The sequence below is a fragment of the Capra hircus genome, chromosome 28 (genome assembly GCF_001704415.2).
Source record: "Capra hircus breed San Clemente chromosome 28, ASM170441v1, whole genome shotgun sequence".
In the NCBI taxonomy this organism is placed as follows: Eukaryota; Metazoa; Chordata; class Mammalia; order Artiodactyla; family Bovidae; genus Capra; species Capra hircus.
Window position 1 is genome coordinate 1,635,731 of NC_030835.1, and position 16,861 is coordinate 1,652,591.

The window sequence follows — 16,861 nt, forward strand, 5'->3', positions numbered from 1 at the left end:
CAAGCCGGGGAGATTCAGGAAGGCCGCTACCAACACTTGCCCAAAGCTGCTGACCTGCATGCGGTGGACCCAGGATACGAACATGGGGGTCTGGGGCCAGAGCCCGTGAGCTCAGCCACCCCATGACTCTGCGAAGAGCGAAGGTTTGGCTTTTCTTCCCTCTTGTCCCTGTCCCCCACTTCTCTCTCTCATCCAGAGTGGGGAAGGAAAGCAAAGCAGGGGCGTGGCTGTCTTCTCCCCTCCACTCCTACTTCATCTGAAGCACTCCTGTAGATCACTGGGTTTCATCCCCTAAAAAGTATTCCTTAAGGGCAGATTATACAAGTGAAATCTACAAAGTCTTGCATAGAGCTGGGTCAAGAAATCCAAGGGCCTGCCCACCGTGCAGGCGGGAACTTAAGAAGGGAATCACTGAAATAAACACCGAGGGTATTTGCTGCATATGCCTCAGGTGGCTTGGCTGCTTGCCCGTTGCCCTGTTCTACTGTAAGAGCCTCCGGATGCAAAGCTGCGTGGGCAATGGCCTTCTACTAACTGAAAACTCGGTTAGCTTGTGTGGCAGTAACAGTGTTTACCTGTCCATCTTCATCGTCGAAAAGCAAGACTGAGCTGGGGGGTTTGCCAGGCAGCAGAGTTGCATCTTTTGGCTTACTCACACTTTGAGAAGAAAACAAATCCTGTTGGGTCAAGATTAAAGTTCCTGGTTAATAAAATGTATCAGTTTTAAAGTATCAGATATAAAATACTGAAGTTTATGGCACAATAGATGCCATCCATCCAGGCCTCTCTTGTCAGAGAGGAAAGCGGGCTGTCACAGTCCTTGAGGAACACACATCAGACTCTGTCCTCGCCGTGTGCAGGAGAGAAGGGAGAGACCCACACCTGACTCCAGGCGGCCTCACAGGAGCCCAGAGGCGCCAGACTCCCACCTGGGTGACAGAGGACAGGGAAAACTTTGCCTGCCGGGAGCCACCCCGGGAGATCCCCCCGTGACATCCCCCCGTGACAAGGTCGTGTGGAGGAGAACTGTTAGGCAAGGCTTCAGGACTCAACGGGCTCCCTAGGCTTTCTCGAGCATCTACCCCAAAACCAGAATCTGTCTGTTTTACTATTTCATGACTTTCACCAACTCTGACATTAACAGGGGGCTATCCCTGACCACCTTTCTCTGGAGAAAATTAACTTAGGGCTATAGCTAATAAGTCTCCTGGCCATGAGAGAAATATTTCCAATCAAAACCCCTCTGTTAGCATCATAGCTTGCTTGGCAGGTATATCCAGACTCTTGCAGCTACGCATGTGATTATTTACATCCTCCCAACTGTGAGAGGCATGGAAAGCCTAAAACACAGAGCCTTTCAAAGAGTTAAAAGTTATTAGGGTAGTGCTGGTGCTGGTGTAGGATTTCGTTATTGGGCCAATGCGTGTTGCTAAGTTCCCATATCTCTTATCCACTGTGCACCTGGGAGTGCATTAGTTAACATAGTTGGAAAGTAAGAAAAACAAGTGTAGCCTTGAAATTAACCACATCAGACTTGAGTTAACTGGTTCTTTCTTGTAACTCACTGCACCTTGGCTCCCTGAGAAATGTAACTTGTTTGACACTTTCTGAGGCTGACATAGATTAGAAATATAAAGAAAAAACACTTTGAGGGAAAATAAGTTTTCTGGTTGAGAAGCCTTTATCAAAAGAGGGTCATAAAATGTTCACAGGCCTCCAAGGCCAGAAGATACTGTACACAACATTGTCTATGGGAAAGGTTTGCAGAAAAATCCTGGTTTCGATAAAGACAAAACAGATGTAATGTTTGGGCTGACTCTGTATGACTTTGCATCTTCCATTTCCCTCTAAGACAAGGTATAAAAGTACCTTTAAAAATAAAGCTATTGGGCCTCGCTCGCCGAAATAGCTTGGTCTCCCCGCATCAATCATTTTCTCCCTCGCCTTCCCTTTTTTTTTCAGGCTGATCCCTTGGAGCATAGAGGCTCCCTGTGTTCACTTATCTGCCCGGGTTTCTGAGACCTGAACGGGAAGACGTTCTGCGTCTTCATTACCTCGGGAGACCGGGAGGGCACCTGCAGCCTCAGTGAGCAGGGCAAACTTCTTGTCTCAGAGTTTTATTGGTCCTCTATGTAAACCAAGGAATATCAGCCTCTTTCTCTCCTCTTCTATTTTCTTATCTTCAGCATTCTTTCCTTATCTCTCTCTAAATCAATCGCTGACGCAGTTTTTCCTTCAGGTTCCCCTGGATCCTGCGGGGGCTGGACCCCGGCATTTGCCAATCACTTTCCTACCATGCTGAGAAAATAACTTCCTTTTTCTGTCCAGAGAATCAGAGAGATAAACACATGCAACAATGGAAATAGAAGCTAGATTCCCAAATTACAGGACCTGTGACACTGTTTAATGTAGTTATACCCCTTTTTCCTCTAGTAAGAGTGGGATATCAGTCAGTTCAGTTCAGTCAGTCATGTCCAACTCTTTGCGATCCCACTGACTGCAGCACACCAGGCTTCCCTGTCCATCACCAATTCCTGGAGCTTACTCAAACTCAGGTCCATTGAGTCGGTGATGCCATCCAACTATCTCATCCTCTGTCGTCCCCCTCTCCTCCTGCTTTCAATCTTTCCCAGCATCAGAGTCTTTTCAAATGAGACAGTTCTTCACATCAGGTGGCCAAAGTATTGGAGTTTCAGCTTCAGCATCAGTCCTTCCAATGAATATTCAGGACTGATTTCCTTTACGATTGACTTGTTGGATCTCCTTGCTGTCCAAGGGACTCTCAGGAGTCTTCTCCAACACCACAGTTCAAAAGCATCAATTCTTTGGTGCTCAGCTTTCTTTATAGTCCAACCCTCACATTTATACATGACTACTGGAAAAACCAAAGGTTTGACTAGATGGACCTCTGTTGGCAAAATAATGTCTCTGCCAGACCACCTGACATGCCTCCTGAGAGCAGGATATGATTTCTTTTAAATAAATATATATTCAGTTTTAACTTTAAAATCTTCTGGACTCTCGACATGACAGCTAGGAAATGTTGCGAACTAGACAAAGGTCTGGTAGATTATGAAGAAACTTCCAAATGCTGTAAAACGTCGGCCTACAATGCAAAGCAAGCCCTGCAAACTGAGCTACGTGAATCAGAAACATGAAATAGGGCAACTATTCCCTCAGGAAGAAAATCTTCAATACGTGAGTCAGACAAATAGGACAAGAACACGGTTTCAAAGACTTCTCTCGAAATTTTTTTTAATCATGTAATCAATGTTTAGTCAGTATAGTGCTAATGAGTGCATTAAGTGAAAAGAGCTACACTCAGCCCAGTGGTTTTCACCTGCGCCCCAAAGAGCCCCAGAGGTCTGTTTAGGTGGAAAGAGCCACACAGGAGAAGCACCAAGCCTCCCATGCCTCTCCTGCATGTTACACTCTGGCAACAGTCCACTTAAAGAAAGGGCTCTGTTGCTTTAAAAAAGAAAAGAAGAGTCTAACCCAGAGTTCACAAGTTCCTGAAATTCCATGTAAATTTCTGCCGTGTCCACATCTTTCTCTGTGCAGGAAGTCTATTACTTCCAGTGACACGCAGAGTGTGTGTACCACTGCATACGATGCCCCCCGTGCGTGCGATGCCCCCGTGCGCGCGATGCCCCCCGTGCGCGCGATGCCCCCCGTGCGCGCGATGCCCCCGTGCGCGCGATGCCCCCCGTGCGCGCGATGCCCCCCGTGCGCGCGATGCCCAATTCCTCCTCAAAGAGGCAGCTGTGTGTGTACTTCTGTCCTGGGAGAAGCAGCTCATTACAGTGCGCATCAACTCACAGCCTAGAATTGGCGCATCCTGAGTTGTCCTCCTAAGAGACGCACTAGATTTAAACTCAACAGTGAAAGGATTGTACACACATTGCTTTCCAAATACCATGTGTTCTCAAAACACTGTTTTCAAAGAAAGAACTAAAGTACTGACTGAGGAAGTCTTATACCTCTGAGACATCCTGAATCAGAAATAGTTCCCAAAGTCATATCCTTGAAGTAATTTCCAGACCTGAGAAAAAGAATTCCTTACCTCAGAGTCCTCCTCATCTGAAAATAAACCTTTGTGAGTCTTTGTTTCCGATGAAAGCTTGAGATTTTTGCTGGAAGGTAGTGTAACCTTTGTTGAAAAAAAAAAAATTAAAGAATTAACAAACCAGAAACCTGGAAATAAGGATTCATTCGCTCGTTTGTTCAGAAGATGTACTGAATCTCTGTGAGGTAAGGCAGGCCATGAACCAGAGGAAAGAAAACGTCGTCGACGCTGCCCACGTACCAGGTGCATATAAAGAACTAACGCAAAAGAGGGGCACCACGAGCAAGGGTTAAAAACTGGTGCGTGCTAGGAAAGAAGGAAGCAGCAGTCCTTGCAAAGTAAATTTCTCAGGACGGACGGGACCTGGACAGGGGCCACGGTTCGGGGCTCCTCGGGGGCGTCGGTGTGGAACGGACTGCCCACAGCATGCGGAGCGTGAATGGGGCGTGCACGGCTGCAGCCAGCGTAGCAGCCTGCCGGGTCCTGAACGCTGGCACCCAGGCGGACGGCGGCGGGAAGGCCAGGGTCTCATATGCACACACGACAAGAGATGATGTGCTTCAGAAAGAGGGCAGACCAAGCCGTGCAGGACAGCAAGGGAGGCGACAGGAGCGAGCCGAGCGTGAAGCCTGAGGGCACGCAGCCCGCTCGCAAAGGCGGGCCAACCTGAGCATCCGCAAAACAGCAACGTTAACGGATGACAGGGCAACGAGTGGGGCACCCGTGACTCTATAATGAGACGAGAAAGGCAAGGAAGAAGCGGGAGAGCGAGCTCTTCTGTTCAGAAGAACCCCAGCTAATAAACACAGGAGAAAGGACAGGGGTAAATCAGTACTCTTTTGCACGTGATAAAGCATCGATCAGCACATCCATCAGAACCACTCAGGAAGACACAATCCAGACACTGCTTAATCTAGGCGGCAGCAGCTACTCGGGTGCACGCCGTATTCTCTCAACACTCTGCACACCCGCAGGTCACTATACACCTGAAAGGAAGCAACACGCCCTTCGGGCTCCATATGAATTAACAGAACGCCCCACACACACTCCTCAGTCAGTCTTCCCTCCTGCTCACCTTTGTTTCTGCTCTTGCTTTATCTTCGTCCGTCTGACTCACAGTCGCTTCTGGCAAAGCCACTGTTTTTTCTTTGAACAGATCTCCTCCTTCATCGTCAAAGATGCTGGAAGTGGGTTTGACTTTGCCTTTAGAAAGAGACCACAGCATAAGGTTACAAAGGTCAAAAATCCCACCACAGAATTCGAAGATGAAAATTTCTTCTCTCTCAAAGAATAAACAGAACAAGCATGTTACTGCTCAATTCGTTACAAAAGAAATATTAAGCGGACTAGCTGGAATTTTTCAAAGAGCGTAAGAGCTGCTCCAATGAAACACACAGGACAGACAGTTTAACTATCTGGCTTACACCCTTCTCCAAGCAGCAGCACATGCTTTGAGGAGTCTGGACTGGCATAAAAGGCAAAAAGAGGCCTACAGAAAGATCATTTCTAAGGCAATCGCTCTAGGAATCCGAGAAGTGAGGGCTGCCTTCTGCAACCCAGGTTCAATCCCTGGACAGAAAACTAAGATCCCACAAGCTGCATAGCCAAGGGAAAAAAAGCCAGGGACTTCCCTGGAGATCTAGGGGTAAAGAATTCTCCTCCAGTGCAGGGGACAGAGGTTCTGCCTCTGGTCCGGGAAGATCCCACACGCTTCAGGACAGCTAAGCCTGTGCGGCAGCTACTGAGTCTGTGCTCCCAACAGGAGAAGCCACCCAATGAGAAGCCCCCACACCGCCCTCCACTGGAGACAGCCCGCGAGCAGCAGGGGAGGCCCAGCACAGCCAGACATAAGCAATCTTTAAAGGCACCGGACTATGCAGCGCCAAATACTGACACACCCCCCACACTTCCACCTGCCCACCCAAACGGGAAGGCCAGCAGCAACAGTTTGACGCACAGACCTCTAATTCCCACAAAAGATACAGCAACATGTTAACTCTAGCAATCCACAAACATGGCTCTAAACACCACCATTTTTAAAAAAATCTTATGGTTCGCAATTTTCCTTCCATGTACCTAGGGTGTAATATCTTCCCATGTCAACACAGATAAACTTCAATTTTTTTCACAGCTTCACAAAATTCCACTGAATGGAAGGACCATAGTTTATCCTACTGGTGACTATCTGGGTGGTTTTCAACCGTTCACAACCACAAGCACTGCGTCACTGAATGAGGTGTGAGGTGTGTGTCCCTGAAATGAGGGCACTGGTTCCTGAAAGTCCCAGGAGAGCAGCAGGTCCAGCAAAGTGGCGCCCACTTATGTGTGATTCCAAATCAGGTAATGATAGCAAGTGAGGCCCCTTCCAAGCCACGAGCAGCAGTGTGGCCTTTACTCACTGTCATCCCAGTGAGCCTTGATGTGAGCACATCCCGTGTCCAGTCCACACCCTTCCTAAGGCAGGCCATTATTTCCCTTGCGTTTCTGCTGCTATCCTTACTTCCACACTTATTGCTGGAAAATAAGCTGAAGTCAAAAAGCCTGCTTCTCGATGCTTCCTGGCCCACAGTCCTTAGGAGAAAGAGCTCTCTGCTCAGGTTGCTGGAAGCTGTGTGCACCTCAGTGGTCCGCCTTTCTCTTCCGGAAAACAAACCAGCGAACCAAATCCTCTGCTAGTCCACGCGCAGCGAGCGGGCCAGTGATCTCTGCCCACCAGGGCGCCTGTTAGAAACGGAGGCTCAAGGGCCCCACCCTAAACCCGCTCAACTGGAATCTGCATTTTCACAACAGTCCTGGGAGAGCCATCTGCTCATTGAACAACTGACTCAGAGAAGTGACTTCAGGAGCAAAATGGCTGAAACTCGAGGGGTGAAGAAAGGACAGCGCCGAAGCGGCCAAGGGGCTGAAAGCTCCGTCACAGACGAGACGAGCCAAGGTCACCTGGGCTTGCTGGAACTGAACTCCTGGCAGAGATGCTCTGTTCACATACAATGTACTAAGGACGCCAGAAGAAAGCACAATCAAAACTCTCTTGGCAGCTGAGAAGGTCAAAGCTAGAATCCCGATCAGCTATTAGAGGGGAGCAGATCTTCCTCCCTATGAGGAAGACAATCCTAGTAATTAATTTCTAAAGAAGAAAAGACTGGTCCGTAAAATAGAGACTGCCAAGGCACCATAACCAAACAGAGACGAGACACCTCTGACAGGAATGCCTGAGGAGGGATTCTAGCACTGTACGAGGTGAGGAGCCAGAGGGACTTCACGCCTTTTTAGGTCAACGTTCTTTACCCAGCCACATTCCCTGAAACAGAGGCTGGAGCAGTACCTGTCTTGGGAGGTTTGCTACGGGATGCCGCGAAAAAGTCGTCATCATCGTCGTCGTCATCGAAGAGGCCAGCAGATGCTGGGACGTGCGCGCTTTTCCCTGGAGGGGGCCGCTCGTGCTTCTGGGGCTCCTTCAGTGCCGGGGCCGAGGCGCCACCAAACACGTCAGTATCCCCTGGGGGTGGAAGGACAGGACAGAGCAGCTGTGAGCCGCTGTGGGTGGGCTTCCTGACTCACAGGAATAAAAAACAGTACCACCACCAGAACTAGTAATTTCAGTTCATCCACAAACACATTAACGGGACCCAACAGCATGCATCCTTTACTGGCACAGAATGTCCCGCAGGGCCAAACCAACTATCCCCCAGACTGGAAAAAGCCCAAGGCCGCTGGTCTCTAAGGGAATACGAGCTAACACAGGCAAGCCAGCTCTCTGAGGATGCCCTCTGAAGCTCTTCCTAGTCTCCTCCCCAGTCAGCTCTCTGAAGAAGACAGTATTAAAAACTACAAAACACCACTATATAGTTCTCAAAAACAAACTCTGAATTACGATACCTAAAAATACAGAAACAGCTCCTGCCGGGATTTTCTTTCCAGGTTTAGAGGATGAAGATGCTAAAATGAGAAATAAAGAGAAAACATTTCAACAAAGAAAGCAACTTTCCTTGCTAAACGCACCTTCCTGAAATATGTACAACATAACACAAAGCTAACAGGAGACGTTCAAAAACTAATTTTTCCTCAAAAAGCCATTTACAAATCCCTTAGTATTATCTTCTCTACCGACACCACGACTTTTCTCTTGGTGTTAAACCAAGCTAGGCCACGACTCCCACGGAAGATCACGGACTCTGGGCAGACAGTCGCAGTGGGGCTGGCTGCCGAGGCCCAGGAGATGGAGAGCACAGATGGGGAGGCGGGAGCAGAGCGAGCAGGGCTCAACGGTTCTGACTCTGTCCGTCCCATTTAATGAAACCGTGCAAGCAAAAAACAAACAGCCAAGTATCTGAGACATTAGTGCCCAAAACGAAGTCAGTAACAGAGAGCAGGAAAGCAGGCAAGTCACAGACGCTGAAAACTGGAGAGTGGGGCCCTCAAGACAGTCAGGGCAGCCAGCATCACAGCAGCCCAAAATCTGACGACTTCTGGCCTGGGAGACCAAGCCACTTAAAATAACTCATTCCCAATTCTCAAGACTATCACAGACCTAACAGAATAAAATTTTTAACTTTTTTAATAGCATATGTGTGCTTCTTAAAAATGTCACATATTATTCTAATGTACACTGGGCTAAGGAATTACTGATCTCCAATGTAGATGCAGAATTTCAGAAATGTTTCTTTGAACTGAACTTGATTACATTAAGATATCCGCAACACTGCCAGAGTGTTTCCCTGGTTGACTTTTTCTGTTTTCTCTATGAAAGAGACAAAATCATGATATGGGTTTACAAATGGTACTTTTTTGGTTTTGCAAGACACGAATTAGTGCAAATGAACCACTTTTAACCAGATGAAGGCAAACATACAGCTTCCTGCCTAACAGAGAAACAAAGTTTGGGGACAACTTCAGGGGCTCCATCTCCTGATGGGAAGGAACCAGTTCTGGAAATCCATAACGAAGCAGCACAGCCAGCCGCAATCCACGCTCACCTTCATTAACAGGGGTTCGCGCTGCCCGCTCCTGAGGGGCTTCTGTGAAGAGGTCACTCTGCGTATAATAAATTAAAGAGCACAGTTCAAAGCAGCACAGGGAAACGGAGCTGTATTTCAAGGTTTCTAAAGGAAACTCTTATAAAGTCTAGAAACACACATCTACTGCTCTGCCAGAAATAAGCTCCAAAGTGAAGGCTACGGTGAAATCAGACCCCGAAACCGCTTAGGTCCTATATTCAGCCGCTAAGTCATGTCCAGCTCTTTGTGACCACATGGACTGTAGCCCCTCCAGGACCCTCTGTCCATGGGACTTTCCAGGCAAAGATACTGAAGTGGGTTGCCATTTCCTGCTCCAGGGTATCTTCCTGGACCAGGAATCAAACCCCCATCTCCTGCATTGGCAGGCAGATTCTTTACCACCGACCCATCGCAGAAGCCCAATTTAGTCTACAGAGAAATTAAATACAAACATGGACGAAGATAAAGACAAGGTCAACAAACAGCCATTTAGGCAAGTAAATGCATGTTTTCCACTGGTAACACTCTCACATCCTCTCCCTGCTTAACAAAGGCATCGAGATACAGTGTTTCCTCACTTTGTGATCCTTAGTTCAAAATCTCCTAAAATATGAGAGTAGAAGCAACTTCCAACTAAGAAGCCATTGTTTCCTTACTAAAGGAACTGAAAGTTATTTCTTCCTTGCAAACCCATGACACAGCTACGGAGAGCTTCACTGATTACCGCGGACTCACCTCCTCATCCTCATCATCAAAAAGTCCCTTCCCTCCACTGAACAGGCCTCCTCTAGAACCAAACGGCGAGAAGTCTTCATCTGTCAGCTTCGGGGGTGCGAATAAGTTATCTTCTTCATCTAGCAAACAGAGGGGAATGCTTTGCATGGAGAATTATAGATGGGTTTGGAACTCCAATTCTGGGGATCCACATTACAATACCTCCAAAACTGGCAGGGGGTTTGTCTAACCATACCTCCAAAACTGGCAGGGGGTTTGTCTAACCATATGTAATAAGCACTATTTGGATGCTGGTGGTCTGAGGGCCTTCAGATGAAAACCCATCGAATTCCTTAAAAGGTTCTTCGGGTTCCCACTCTCAAGTCCATTACGTGTCTGGAGCAGAGTGAACTCTGCAGGCGATCCCTCTCATCTCATTTCTTCTGAAGCAAGTATATGCTTCAGCTGCCATCAAGACCTATCCCACCAGAACTTGGGCGACAGAAGGGCAGACTTAGGAGAGATCAGGTTGACACAGCCCCAAGTGGAAATACAATGGACATTACTGCTGAACGTGAAAGGGCCTGATACAATATTCCTTACTGAAAACAAATGCTAGCAATCCCTAGTTTATAAATGTCTAGAAAGACAGCTAATGGTCCCTGTGAAATCTAGTAAATCAAACCTTTAAAGCATTTTTAACCCACACTCACTTCTCCCCACACCTCTAAAAGTGAATGGAGACAGACCTCATTTGTCAGCTTTTAAAGAGGCATTGTAATGAATTAGGGAAGCGATATTCCCCTTCCTGAGTCAAGAGCCTCCTAAAGAAGAGGATCGAGGGGTAAGGCTTACCATCTGAGGGAGTTTTCCTTTCCTTCTTCTCCTTCAACGTCTTCTGAGGTTTTGCTTCCCCTGGGGATAAGGCTTGAAGAATATTTCACAATTTAGTAACACTCAGTCTATTCTTAGTATTTATCTACTGAACCTTCACGCACATCCACCACCCTCACAACTCCTAAGATGAGAGCAAGACATTCAACTTTGCGTCTCTGCTGCACCTGAGCACCTACTCAGCGCCCTACCCAGAGAGGACACTCAGGAGTGCCTCTTTTTAAGGCAGAAGGGTCCAGCTATCACAGCAGGTCACGCGCATACCAGGACTGCACTTGCTGAAAGATTCTTCTGATAATCTTTCCACTTTGTTAAATCACTAGAAAATACTGTATGCTACATTTTTATTTAGTCAAAATAAAAAACAGGAGTAAATATGAAGCCAGGGATTTTTAATCCGGGGCCGATGGTTCTCTGCGTTATTCGTTAGTCCCCTGAAACTTCACAAAGAGATGTGTATATGTGCATTTTTCTTGGGGGAGGGGGCGGTCCAGTGTTTGCTTATCAGAGAATCTATAAAGCAAACCTGATAAGAACTACAATTTATGCTTCTTGCGTCTCAGTAATTACACAAGGAAACCCACCCTCAGGGAAGCCCAGAGAGCAGTCCCGATGGCCCCACCGCCCTGCGAGTGCCTCTCAGAGGCGGCGACGTACTTGTGCGCTCCTCTTCCATCCGGCCCGAGGCGTCCCCTTTGATCCGAGCCGCCAGTTCATCAGCAAATGATGTAGGCCTGCTCCTTCTCTACAGCCAGGGAGACCAGGAGAATCACTTTTTGCACTATTTGTTGTGACTAACTGGTATGGTTTATTCTGGGACACCTAACAAAACTACGCAAACAATGGCAAAGAAACTGATCCGATGGGAAGATACGTTTAACTAAATAAATGTAGACACATGCACCCTATAACAGGTCACCTGAGAAAGAGGCCTCAGTGTTCCTTCAGAGGGAGATGCTCTTTACTGCCTTTTTTTTTTTTTTGATACTTCAACTTTAATACTCAAAGATCTAGGTAAGAAAAATACCACAAGGTCCTTGGGGGTTGGAGTATTAGGACCTTGAAACTCTGAATGTGAATATACATTGAATGATCTAACCAGTAAAATCTTAATATTTGGAAAAGAAAGTGGTACCTGTTTGGCAACTTGGGATGCTTAACTATTATAATTTCCAAAAGTGAAAATGAATTACTGATCAAAGTGATGAAGTGGAAAATGCTACGATGCAAAGTGAGACAGTCACAAACATACATGCCAGTAAAAGCAATGCGTCCTGGGAATCATCTCTAAAACCTCGCCAGGCGATGGGGGTCACAGCCCTTCTTACGGGTCTAGAGTGCTCTCCAACGTCTTCGGCATCCTCCTCCTCCTTCTCAGAGTCGGCAAAAAGGTCGCAGCCGTCGTCCTCCTCTTCGTCACTCATCTGTGCAGCGTGCTAAGAGCGTAAACCATCAGATTATAAGCATCAGATACGGGCATCAGGCTGAAAGAGACACTACCACTCAGCCTCTAGACGTCTCCTTCAAAGTGGAAGACCGAACAACTCACCACAAGTCCCCAAGCAGTGAATGTGCAGGAGCGAATCCTGCGCGAGACTCACCTTCAGTGCAGCAGCAGAAAGCGGAACACTGAACACGCCCACCACGAGAGAGACGAGCGAGCTGAGTAAGCACGCTGTTATCTCAATAGAAACGCTAATGGTCAGAAAGAATGGGCTGTACCAGCTGGAGAGGCACCCGAGGCTGTCCAAGGGACCTAAGAGCGAGCGATAAACCCAGAACGGACTCACCACCCAGACACACAGCACGGCTACAGACACGGGCGTGCTTGTAAAAGCAGAGGACAACACGTGGAAACGTGCTTTCCGGTAACACCCGGCATCTCTAGAGAGCGTAAAGATATGAAGGATAGATGCTCAAACTTAACCTTACGTGTTAAGTTCTGATTTTTACAAAGGTAGCCGCTGTATGTAAAAACTGTTTCGTTTTTTAAATTTTTTTAACATTTTAATCAATAAACTGTGCCAATCACTATGCTTAGAGCACTTTTCAACGAATTTAATCCTTTGAACACTGAGATTAGCAATGGCACACAAAACAAGTCTATTTTTAACAATATAAATAGTTGCATCAATGCTTTTAAATCTCCATATTATATTATTTGAAAAACTGTCTTGAATTTATCAATCTTAATAGTAAATTCCAGAGAAATACATACACTCTCCAGAAGGACTGATTGTTAAAATCATAAAAACAAGCCACATTTGTGAAACACAAGAGTCAAAAGTGCTGAATCTCTCATCTGATAGTTGGAAATTTTTCGGGAAATTTTTCTCTCAATTAGGAAAGTGAAATACAAACTGGATTCATCTCAATATACTGCTGAACGTACAGTATGGCAGCAAAATTCACACATAATTGCAGCGCTGATGAGATTCTGGGAAAATCATTACGCGCCACCTGTTAATCCGGAATGTCTATTAAACAGTAGTATCAAGTAGTGTTAGATCACCTAATTCCTAAGAAAGAGGTCAGAGGCAAAGGGTTTTTATGAATGAAAACTCTGCAGTATTATCGCAAAAATAAGAATCTTAACTATTTCCCATACACATTTAGAGACTATTTCCCATACACATTTAGGGACTACAACAGTACCATACATGTATGTTAAACAAATACGTAAGTTTACAAAGCAAATTACAAAGACTATTTAAAATGACAAAGACATCCTTGCGATGAGTTAATATAAAATAACAAAAAAATAAACTATGCATGTTAATGAAAAGAGCATGTCCTTAGAAGGATATATAAAAATTAAGACAGCAGTGCTAAGACCGTAGGATGATAAGATTTCCACTTCTTGAGTGTTCCTTAGCCTTGCTGCAAGATTATCTTAGATTTTAAAAAAGGAAAGGTAAATTCATATGAAAACTTCAATATGGGCTGTGTTTTAGAGGCTCTGTTTCTCAATTGTTTTTTTTTACTTGTTGTCCAAGAAAAATGGAGAAAATATAAAGTAAAATTGAGAAAAAAATAAACAAGTAGTTAGCCTGAAAACATTAAAATTTGAAGGAAACATGGATATCTATAAATATGAATAAATCCTTACTTTCCCGTAAGTCATTCAAAAGTAATTTTAACATAGATTCATTCTACATGCTGTGCTTAAATTAAAGTTTAAAAGTCACTTCGATACACGCATCTTACCCGGTTTGGATCATTGTCACTGTGATTGGCAAAATCTTCATCTGACTCCTTTTTGGGGGGAAAAGAAAGGCTTTGTTAACACTGGCTCTACCTGGAAGTACAGAAATGATGCCGTGTCTAAGTCTCTGGGGCAGCCACCACCGACTGGTCTCTGAACTGACTACTCACCACCTGCAGTACCAAGGTGCAGACGAGGTGGAGAGTTGGCAATGTCACCAAGGGCTATTCCAGCCACAGGTCATCTTCATATTCTTTTAAACCTCTCTGACAATTCGCTCTTATCAATCTGCCCCATCACTTCTAGCCTCTGGACTAAGAGTTGCACATGGAATCAGCTGAATTATTAAGATCTAGTTTGTACTGGTTTGCATTTTGTTTGGTTAGCGTTGGTTTGCATTCTCTATTTTCCTTCTAAGTAAAACCATTACTTGATCAGGCCCAAGAAGGGAACATAAGCATTTAATGCAAGCCATTAGGTAAAGAGTTGCTTCAGCGGCTAATGACAATCAGTGAAAGCAAGGCTGTTTTTAAAAAGTTCATTTCCTCCTATCAGGTGTTTTGAGGGGAGGGCTGCAGGCAGGAGGAAAGGAAACCAACTGTGCAAACAGAGGAGGAGGAGCGGGGAGGAGCACACTCAAGACTGTGGCCTTATAGAAAGCAACATTCGGGAATGATCCTCCAGAGAGTTTCTACCCTTTGCAGTAACAAATATTCCATTTAAAGGAACAACGCCAGATATAATCGGGGTCAAGGCCAAGGCCCACAGACTCTGAGACCTTAGAGAACAGGGAGTCAGACCAGGCTCTTCGGGTAGGAAGATGCCAGAGGTAGCAGTCAAGCTAACATTTAAGTGGACGCTTTCAGCAAGCTTCTGGTCTAGAAGGTTTTAGAGTAAAGAACGTTTTAAATATGGACTGTTCTCCTAAAATTACTCCAAGATAGAACTTACTCAAAGACTGTATCTCAGGCAGACACTCCACCAAACTAAGTTCTCCTCCTCGAAATACACTGGTAAGAGGAGGATTTGGTGGGGCGGTGGGAGGGCGGGCAGTGGTACAGGTGATGTAAAGGGTTAAAGCGGTTTCCTTTGGTTTTGTACACAAGAATAAAAGGAACTTCCCATCCCGAGGAAAAGACCTGTGAACATGGCTTCTATTGCTACTAAGAGATTGTTGTAAACGAATTGGTAATCCACGAATATGTCATTTACTGATCCTGCTAAATGCACCCTAAGTTTCCTGCCCACTATGACCTGGACACACCAGCAAGCCCTTACCTCTTCTTCGTTCTCTTCCTCACTGTCTGCAATACTCCCGCGATCACTGCCCACTGAACCTTCTGGTTAGAAGAAAGATAAAGGTTAAAGCCAGTATTCATAAGGAAACATTCTTAATTTCTTCTCAAGATCACAAACCACCATACATCAACATGAAAAGATTTTGATAAAACCATCCGTACTCATTCATTGGAATTAGAAGTATCTTCACTATAGTGAGGAACGGAATATTTACATAGGCTCAAAGTATTTCCCCACGGGATATTTATTAGTCACAATAAATAGTGACTATAGTCGTATTTATAAATTAGGCATATATATTAGCTACAAAGGGAAAAACTGGCTTATACTCTCTGAAGATGTCAAGGTTGTGAAAAGCAAAAAAAGGCTGAGAAATGGTATCAAACTAAAAGACCAGAGAGATTTGACGACTTCATGCAGCGAGTAGACTGGATTTTGAACCAGAGAAGAAGAGGGGCTGTAAAGGACATTACTGGGACGGCTGGAAAGAGCTGAGTATGACTGAGGATTAGCGAGTGTCAAATCCAGCAAAATTTCCTAACTTTGGTAATTATACTTTTTGCCACTGTTGTTGGAGACCTGTCAATTGGTGACTTTCTTTCCTAAAAAAGTTCCTTTGGGAAGAGGGCAAAAAGTCAAGCATACTTGATCTGTACATTCTTGCCAAGTCTCACAGGATTCAACCACTTGGATCATTTTTTCTATCAATAAGCAGGACACAAACATTAAAAGCCTCACATTAAAGCCCAGAGCACACATCCAAGCAAGAGGGCAGACGGGCAGAGCAATATGCAGAGCGCGTGGCTAAAGAAGAGGAAGCGCTCCCTCTCGGAAATGCACGGAGAAACACAGCCGTCCCTCACGGGGCAGGTCCCAGGACCCCCTTCCCCAACGGACACACACACAGACACCCAGGTGGCGTGGTATCCACGTATAGCCCACATCCTTCTCCTGCCGTCAACCTGAACTCGTCTCCAGATTACTTATAACACCTAATACAATCTAAGTTCTATGTAAGTAGCTGCCTGCGCAGCATTGCAACTATTTGCTTTGGGGACTTCCCGCAATGTTTTACTCCCAAGTATTTTCTATCCAGGTTGGTTGAATAAACAGATGCAAAACCCATGGAGATGAACTGCCAACCGTATACATGAGTCAGGCGGCAGGACGTCTCCTAAGGAGGCTCAGGAGAAAGTAATACTACATATAGAGAGAGAGAATGATACACAAATATGGTGAAATATTCACAAATGGTAACCTGGGTAAACGGTATGTAAGAGTTTCTTGTCCTAGTCTTGTAACTTTAAGACTTTAGAGTGAAGTTTGAAATTATTTTTAAATAAAAAGTTAAGCTATAAACATTAAAAGCAACAAAAATATGTAGTGCAAAAGTGTACCTTCACTAGAAAGCTCTCCAAGACCTACATCTTCCTGCTCCATGAATAGCTTTGACCCAATTAAATAAGGTAAAGGACGGTCAATGTACAGATCCTGTAAACAATGAAAAGGAAGACGCAGTTAAATACTTCAGCTGAAAGTAAAATTCGGTATTCCATTTGACATCCACTTCCATCTGACTACCCCAAAAAAGTTACATAATAAAAGAGAATAAGAAACACAGCAGGATTTCTTTTTAATCACTGATTTTAAAAAAGTTAAATCCTAGGTAAAGATAGAAAAGTAAAG

General features: G+C 45.3%; 1 protein-coding gene across 3 annotated transcripts in view; it reads right to left on the reverse strand.

Annotated features, from left to right (window-relative positions):
- LOC102191770 (WASH complex subunit FAM21) overlaps positions 1–16,861 on the reverse strand; it is a 45,553-nt gene that overhangs the window by 17,176 nt on the left and 11,516 nt on the right. For 2 of the 3 annotated variants that reach the window (XM_018042323.1, XM_018042322.1), the window contains exons 6-18: positions 16,573–16,666; positions 15,155–15,216; positions 13,879–13,926; positions 12,000–12,107; positions 11,329–11,416; positions 10,633–10,704; positions 9,799–9,917; positions 9,043–9,100; positions 7,946–8,005; positions 7,392–7,565; positions 5,142–5,269; positions 4,064–4,150; positions 576–677 (exon numbers count right to left, since the gene is read on the reverse strand). In XM_018042323.1, the coding sequence (XP_017897812.1) occupies positions 576–677; positions 4,064–4,150; positions 5,142–5,269; positions 7,392–7,565; positions 7,946–8,005; positions 9,043–9,100; positions 9,799–9,917; positions 10,633–10,704; positions 11,329–11,416; positions 12,000–12,107; positions 13,879–13,926; positions 15,155–15,216; positions 16,573–16,666 (1,200 nt within the window). Of the gene's footprint in view, positions 1–575; positions 678–4,063; positions 4,151–5,141; positions 5,270–7,391; positions 7,566–7,945; positions 8,006–9,042; positions 9,101–9,798; positions 9,918–10,632; positions 10,705–11,328; positions 11,417–11,999; positions 12,108–12,272; positions 13,409–13,878; positions 13,927–15,154; positions 15,217–16,572; positions 16,667–16,861 lie in introns of those variants that run through there. The other variant, XM_018042324.1, reaches the window with a different exon arrangement.